Source organism: Vollenhovia emeryi, unplaced genomic scaffold, assembly GCF_000949405.1.
Source record: "Vollenhovia emeryi isolate VEMERY1.0 unplaced genomic scaffold, V.emery_V1.0 DF940460.1, whole genome shotgun sequence".
In the NCBI taxonomy this organism is placed as follows: domain Eukaryota; kingdom Metazoa; phylum Arthropoda; class Insecta; order Hymenoptera; family Formicidae; genus Vollenhovia; species Vollenhovia emeryi.
Window position 1 is genome coordinate 1,335 of NW_011965906.1, and position 7,600 is coordinate 8,934.

General features: G+C 47.1%; 1 protein-coding gene across 1 annotated transcript; it reads right to left on the reverse strand.

The window, feature by feature from the left end:
- Nucleotides 1-3,283: 3,283 nt before the first annotated feature.
- LOC105555997 lies at nt 3,284-4,614 on the reverse strand. Its single transcript, XM_012003053.1, has 2 exons — nt 4,295-4,614; nt 3,284-3,867 (listed from the first exon to the last, which is right to left on the reverse strand). The coding sequence occupies exons 1-2, from the start codon at nt 4,481-4,483 to the stop codon at nt 3,295-3,297; spliced, it is 762 nt and encodes a 253-aa protein (XP_011858443.1). The 5' UTR covers nt 4,484-4,614; the 3' UTR covers nt 3,284-3,294.
- Between the last annotated feature and the right edge of the window lie 2,986 nt (nt 4,615-7,600).

Consider the following 7,600-nt stretch of genomic DNA (forward strand, 5'->3'; position numbering starts at 1 on the left):
ACGGCGCAACTGGCGCTGCCGCCCGGAGCGGCGGGACCGGCCCATTATCGGGCTTCCTGCGGAAGGCACTCATGGTTAAATTTGTTTACTTGCACAAGTGGGAAGGTGTGAGTTAATTAGTAGGGAGGAGAGGTAAACGGTGTCCTGCTCTGGCACACACGGAGTTGTAAGAGCTGCGCAATATTCCTCCTCCCGTTTGCTTTACTTGTGGGTGGAAAGCATTGCTTTTTTTGGGAGTACTCAGTAGCGTGCCTTTAATCACTGGGATTCATTTGCGTTGCTATCATCATTGTACTCCATTGCAACGCTATATCCACTTTAATTACCTTATAACTACCGCAAAAACAAGGATACTTGAGTGTTTTGTTAACAGAATTAATAACAAACTAAAGAAAGAAAGAAAGAAAGATGAAAAAGCGAGAGGAAAAAAAACAAAATACTACTAGGGAACAAGATCGTCCCTGTCCGCTATAACGGATCTTATACAAAAAAAGAAAAGGAACGTGATAATTGACATATAATATGTCGGGGCTGTCGTGGCCCCATTTACTTGTTTGCATGCCTTACTGGCTCAAAGCTTGGGTAAACCTTCGGAAAACCCACGCATATGAAATAAGGGATAACAACACTCAATTCCTATGTATTTTTGTGTTCTGAACATGAATATGTAACTTAGACATGGCGGTCGGAACAAGAAACCCATGAAAACCATGAAAAATCCATAAAAATTATGGTTTTTAACATTTATCCTACCAAATATCAAAAATTTTGAAAATGTTTTAAATAAAAATTGTAGATCTCTTCGAAATATGCATTTTATGTCTTATTCATTTTTACTGTACGAGTGACAGTTTTCGAGAAAAAGGATGGACTTCTATCTGTCCTCCAAATCTAAACATGTATTATTTTGCAGTACATGTACGCAAAAGGAACAGAAAAACGCAAAAAGGCCAGCAAAAATCAACGTTAGCTGTATATTTTTGCTACAGTGTGTTATATCTTAACGAAGTGGAGCCCCCCGAAGGGGGGGGGCGGAACATACTGTCTCCACGCATGTACTTCCGCCGTTGTACTGTTCCACATGGGTTTGCAACTTTCCACGTGAAGCGAGATCCACTCCACACCTCTGACATAGGGTGGGTAGGGTTATTTTTAACGAGGTGAAGCCCCCCCGAAGGGGGGGCGGAACATACTGTCTCCACGCATACATTTTTCTACCCGCATATAAGTCACTCCCCTCCACCAAATGTAGATGGAAAAATGTATGCGTGAAGTATGTTCCGTTCCCCCGTTTCCCTTCGGGGGGGCTCCACTTCGTTAAAAATAACCCTACCCATCCTATGTCAGAGATGTGGAGTGGATTTCGCTTCACGTGGAAAGTTGCAAACCCATGTGGAACAGTACAACGGCGGAAGTACATGCGTGGAGACAGTACGTTCCGCCCCCCCCCCCCTTCGAGGGGGCTCCACTTTGTTAAGATATACCCAGTCAGAATTGACTCGTAGATCGATGTCGAAACGACGTCGAATCGACGTCAATATGACGGTTTCGATGTCGATATGACGTCGTTTCGATGTCGACCGACGAGTCATTTCTAACTGGGTAACCTGACCCAAACTATGTACGAAGTGTGGAGTGGATCTCGCTTCATGTGAAAAGTAGCAAATCCATATGGAATCGTATATGTACTACAAAGCACATGCTTAGATGAGAGGACAGATATAAGATTTAGAATCCATCATTTTTCTCGAAAACTATCACTCGTACAGTAAATATGAATAGAACATAAAATGTATATTTTAAAGAGATCTATAACTTTTATTTAAAACATTTTTCAAAATTTTTTATATTTGGTGGGATAAATGTTAAAAACCATCATTTTTATGGGTTTTTCATGGTTTTCATGGGTTTCTTGTTCCGACCGCCATGTTTAAGTTACATATTCATGTTCAGAACACAAAAATACATAGGAATTGAGTGTTGTTATCCCGTATTTCATATGCGTGGGTGTTTGGGAAATTTCCTCACTTTCGAATCTCGTCATGAGATCGAGAGATCGCGAAATCTCCGTGAGCGCTGCGAGTGGATCGGGGAGTGAGAAAGGACGTGCAACGTGGCGAGAATGACTACTATTCCGTTTCTTAAAAATGAGTCGACTGTTTAATCTTATGTACACTATATACAATTGAGAGTTACTTGGTGTAGAATGTGGGTGAGCGAGTCCGTCGAGCTCTCTTGTTCGCACAAGACCGTCGGGGGTGTGCCGCCCGTTGAGCCGGTGGCCGGCTACAAGCGAGCGTGCACGTACAAAGTGAGAGGCCTTTGCGCAGAACACCGATGCACTCGATTTGAGCACTTAACTAATGAGTGTCCCTGAGTGAGCACTAATTGTCAATGTGAGCTAACCCGTGAGCGCGAGCGCGATACTTTTCGTCAGCCGATGCGAACTTTACCACAGCTTACAACGACGACTTTCTCACGACGACTGATGCTCTCTGAGCTTGCGCGCAAGCCCGGGAGCCGATTCCACGTGCCCGTCACGCGCTTGTTACACGGTCGTGCGGTCGCGCACGCGGTCCCACCGGGCCTTACGAATCACCGTGAGATGGCGAGAGCAGTACAAATGAGATACCTGGAGGAATCTCAAACATTTCCGCCCGCCATCAGCAATGAGGTTGATGATGAGTCCACTCCTATGGTTGTTGAGCTTGGTCTTGTTGAGCTTGGTCTTGTTGAGCTTGGTCTTGGTGAGCAATGGGCAATGGTACCAGCATAATCAATGCCAGTGTGGAAATGCACGTGAGGGTGTGGCCCGAGGCAGAGGTAGTTGGCCCATCAGTTGATATGCACGAATCCCCCTTTGTCGAGCACACACCACACACCGCAATATCCAACATGATTGTCTGATGTGCGCCAAAGTGAGTGTGTTTTGATCCACATGAGAGTCACTTGAGAGTCCGTCCATGAATATGTTGCGTTAATGTCCATCTTGAGTGTGACATGGACATTTGACCAATTTTGAGAGAAGTTTTGGCGCCTTTGAATCACTGCTGGTGTTAGACCAGTGTGAAATTGAGGGCCTGGCCAGGCCTGTGAGATCCTTTCTGCTGTTGAGCCACCGTGAGCCAACTTGAGATGGTGACGGTTCATCCCAGGTGATCTTGTAGAGCCAGAGTTCTTGAAGAAGCATCTTGGCTCTTATCACGAATGGTGAGACAAACCAGGTGGATTCGATATCTGTGCCACTTCAGATAGTACACGTCGCTTAGTGAGCTAGTCTTGGTGAGATATTCCTTATCCTTGTGGAGTCGTCTGAGAAGTCGCGGGAGCGGATACTTGGTGAGCAGTCACCCCTTTCATCGCAGATTTAGATGAGCTGGGTGTGACTCCCAATGAGTTGCCCGAGTGAGATGGGGTGGCCTCCACCCTCTCCAATGCTCGCGCCCTGGCATTGAGAAAGGCCTCAAGTTGCGTAAAGCGCGGATACTCGTGAGATGATCCAAGCGAGGTTTCCCAAGCCACTCTGGTGTTTCTGTCCAGGAAGCGTGACACGTGATGGGCTAAAAGGCAATCCCACATGTGCTTCGCCATACCGAGTGATTTTAGAGCTCTGTCCACCTCGGACACTGTTGTGACCAGCTGGATGAGCGATGCGGCATTCTTGGGTGAGGCAGGCGTAAGGTTGAAGAGACTGTCAAAGTGAGCTTGGATGATGAGCCTCTTGTTCTCAAACCTTGAGGTGAGCAGATCCCAGAATGGTTGAAGAGAATCTCCGGTGAGAGGTAAACCTCGAATGAGCTGCTCCGCAGTGCCCTGCACACAGCCTCTGAGATAATGAAGTTTTTCCACATCATTGAGCTTTGAGTGCTGCAAAATTACAGAGGAGAAAAGATCACGGAAGGCGGGCCACATTGAGTAATCACCATTAAATTTAGGCAACTTAATGTCTGGCAAACGTGAGTGGACCGGCCTTTCCGGATCAGGAGAGGCTGCACGCGGTGAAGATGGTGTAAGTCGTTGTTTGACCTTGTTGAGCAGTAGCTTAGCTGAGATCACGAGATGAGCTTCCCTTTCATAGATGTTGTCCGCAAAATACTCGTGATCCAAATATGCCTCAGGCCATGTTATCTCAAAATAAGCGTGCTCCTTCAAGAACGCCTTGTGTAGCTCCTCCAATTGAGACAGCGCTGCTTTGACCTCCCCTAGTGATGTGCTCTCGGGGTCAACAACCTTCGCGTCTACAATGAGTTTATATAGTAGCAATAGTATTAACACGACTCATTTGTGATCTCACCTTGAGTGTGAGCTCGGTGGAGAGACGAGCTGGAGAAGTCTGACGTGAGCTGCGTCCTTGAGTGTTGCCAGAAGGTGTCCCCTTGGGGGCGGTCTGTTGACCAGGCACATTGAGAGTGAGGGGAGATTGCCGACCCGAGGTAGTCTTTTCCTCAGCATCTGCTTTGGCGGCCTTCTCTGCTTCAGGCATGATGAACGGAACACGGTGATCACTCTACACCATACGATGAGCACCACTGAGCAGCACGAGCCACCGAACAGACTGAGAGCCGATATCGTTGGTTCGCCACGAAAAGAGCGGAGTTTAAAGTCACAGTTACAGCTGCTCGATTTGAATTACTTGAAGAATGTCACTTCGTTACTGCGTGATCACGTCGCGACAACACTGAGATGGCAGCGAGTGATCACAGAGCGGTAGCGTGTCCTTGTCACGAATGGCGCGCGTGATCACAAAGAGACGCACTGAATTTATGCCGTACGCGAAATGAGAAAAGAGCAAGTGCTCGCAAACGAATATTGAGTGTCACGTCACCACGATGCATCCGGCTCGAAGGACCAAATGTTTGGGAAATTTCCTCACTTTCGAATCTCGTCATGAGATCGAGAGATCGCGAAATCTCCGTGAGCGCTACGAGTGGATCGGGGGGTGAGAAAGGACGTGCAACGTGGCGAGAATGACTACTATTCCGTTTCTTAAAAATGAGTCGACTGTTTAATCTTATGTGCACTATATACAATTGAGAGTTACTTGGTGTAGAATGTGGGTGAGCGAGTCCGTCGAGCTCTCTTGTTCGCACAAGACCGTCGGGGGTGTGCCGCCCGTTGAGCCGGTGGCCGGCTACAAGCAAGCGTGCACGTACAAAGTGAGAGGCCTTTGCGCAGAACACCGACGCACTCGATTTGAGCACTTAACTAATGAGTCTGTCCCTGAGTGAGCACTAATTGTCAATGTGAGCTAACCCGTGAGCGCGAGCGCGATACTTTTCGTCAGCCGATGCGAACTTTACCACAGCTTACAACGACGACTTTCTCACGACGACTGATGCTCTCTGAGCTTGCGCGCAAGCCCGGGAGCCGATTCCACGTGCCCGTCACGCGCTTGTTACACGGTCGCGCGGTCGCGCACGCGGTCCCACCGGGCCTTACGAATCACCGTGAGATGGCGAGAGCAGTACAAATGAGATACCTGGAGGAATCTCAAACAGTGGGTTTTCCGAAGGTTTACCAAAGCTTGTTCCAAACAACCAAAATGCGTATCTGCAACAACATTGTTCGGTTCTTTTACTTCCCCGCGTGCCAGGTGCCCATTCGAGGTTTCCCTAACAGCGAGGGGACCCTGTTAAATTGCCGGTAGCAATGAGAGGTGGAAAAATTGTCGTGATTTGCCTGGATGAGTCCCCCTTTTTTGTGGGGTCTGACTCGGGGAGCGGAGACGGCGGCGAAAAAGAAACAACAAAACAAAAAGGAACTACGAGGTGTAAGGAAAACAGAAAAAGCGAAGAAGGCGTGAGTAATTCAGATAGGACCCGGGTGCTTAATGCCGGGCTGGTGGAACGGTTCCAACGAAGAACACCCCGTAAAAGAGCGCGCATTCGAAGGTGGAGGAATCTCGGAAGAACGCCCGGCAGCGAGCGCGCATCCGAAAGGGTGGAGGAAATTTTGGAAGAACGCCCCGTAAAGAGCGCGCATCCAAGGCGGCAGAAGGATCAGAAGAACGCCCGGCAGCGAGCGCGCATCTGAAAGGGTGGAGGAAATTTTGGAAGAACGCCCCGTAAAGAGCGCGCATCCAAGGCGGCAGAAGGATCAGAAGAACGCCCGGCAGCGAGCGCGCATCTGAAAGGGTGGAGGTTCGCAGTTTTTCGTCGCCGAAGGAGGCAGGGTCGGAGTATTGTTACCGAGCAACAGAGTATTCCGCGTAAAAGTAATTAATTGTTACCCCGAAGGGAGCAGGATATTAACTTATGGTTAGTTGTCACTGTGTTATTTCACTTACGTTCACTCCGGACGTCGCAACCTTATTCACGCTTTCTTATTCCGTTTTCTCTTTACTGGTAGAGATTGATTTCGCCGGTTTATCGTCGGGCAGAGCTTTACCTTCCTTTACTTAATTTCCCTTTTATCCTATTGAGGCTTGGCTGTCGGACAGAGCTTCGTCTCATCGGAACATTGGAAAACGTACTGCGAATTCGGGCTCCGATGGCCCGCTTATATACTGTTAGGTTGTAGGGCAAGTGCGGAAGTGGTGATGAGCGGGGGCCCTTCGAAAATTTCCCTTAATGTGCTAATTATTGCACCTTCCGGTGCTCCAAACAATTTGAGCTTTGGTCACCTTGGCAAAGGGCCTCCGTTCATCATTATGCCGTTTATCAAATCTTAAATTTGCCGCGCGCCGCCGAGTAATTAATCCGCATACCGATCCCTTGTTTTTCTCCCTAGAGTTCCGCTATATCGCGTCGAGTCACGTAAACATCGAACCTTCTAGAAGCTTCGCCGGTATTTCGATAAATGGTATATTTCTCTTATTTTCAGCGGTTGTTAATGGCCCTGTTGCCATCGTGGCTAGCGGTGGAGGCGCATAGCGCCCCCATACGCTGCTGTGATCAACGGTTCCCGCGGAGTTCATTCTTTCCACGGAAATCGTCGATGTTAGCTTATTGTTTGTTTAATTGCGTTATTATTAATTTCTTATTAATTTTGGGCGAAAGCGGAGGCGCCAAGGATTCGTCTGTTATAGTGGCTGCCTCGGCTATCGTCAATTAATCGCTTAATTCTACCGTTAAACTTGGAAAAGAAGGAGAGCGAATATCTGCTAATCACGTGTTGCGCGCGTGCTAACAGCCGCGCCGCGCCAGTGATACCTATCGGGTGGGCAATTACTACTGTTACTAAACACGTCCGCGAAAAAATGTTCGCTGGACGTGACATATGGATGTTTCAAATTTATAAATATTCTTAAAAATTAATGCTTCATGCTGATCAAAATTATTGCATTATTTAATTAAAGATTAATTCAGATCTTGTTTCAATTCTTATTCGTCTTCGATCAATTTATCATATATAATACATGTGCGAACAAATTTAATATATCGTAAAGTGAAAAGGTAATGCAATAATTTTATTTATTATTTCTAAAATTTTCATTGCTCCGATTTTGTCTAGTTCTGTTTCTTCAATGCATTGAATTTATTTACATAGTCATTAACGATTGAATAACCTTTAGGCCCGGTCTACAATGAGTTGTTAGTCGTTAGTCAGAAGTCGGAACTATACAGGGTGAGTCAGTATAACCTTTTACCATTGAAAATAT

What these genes read in the sequence shown, in the direction of transcription:
- LOC105555997 (XM_012003053.1), bottom strand. Translation starts at nt 4,483, where the DNA reads ATGCCTGAAGCAGAGAAGGCCGCCAAAGCAGATGCTGAGGAAAAGACT. An exon ending in CCACCGAGCTCACACTCAAG is followed by an intron (nt 3,868 to 4,294) that starts GTGAGATCACAA and finishes GTAATTTTGCAG; the next exon opens with CACTCAAAGCTCAATGATGT.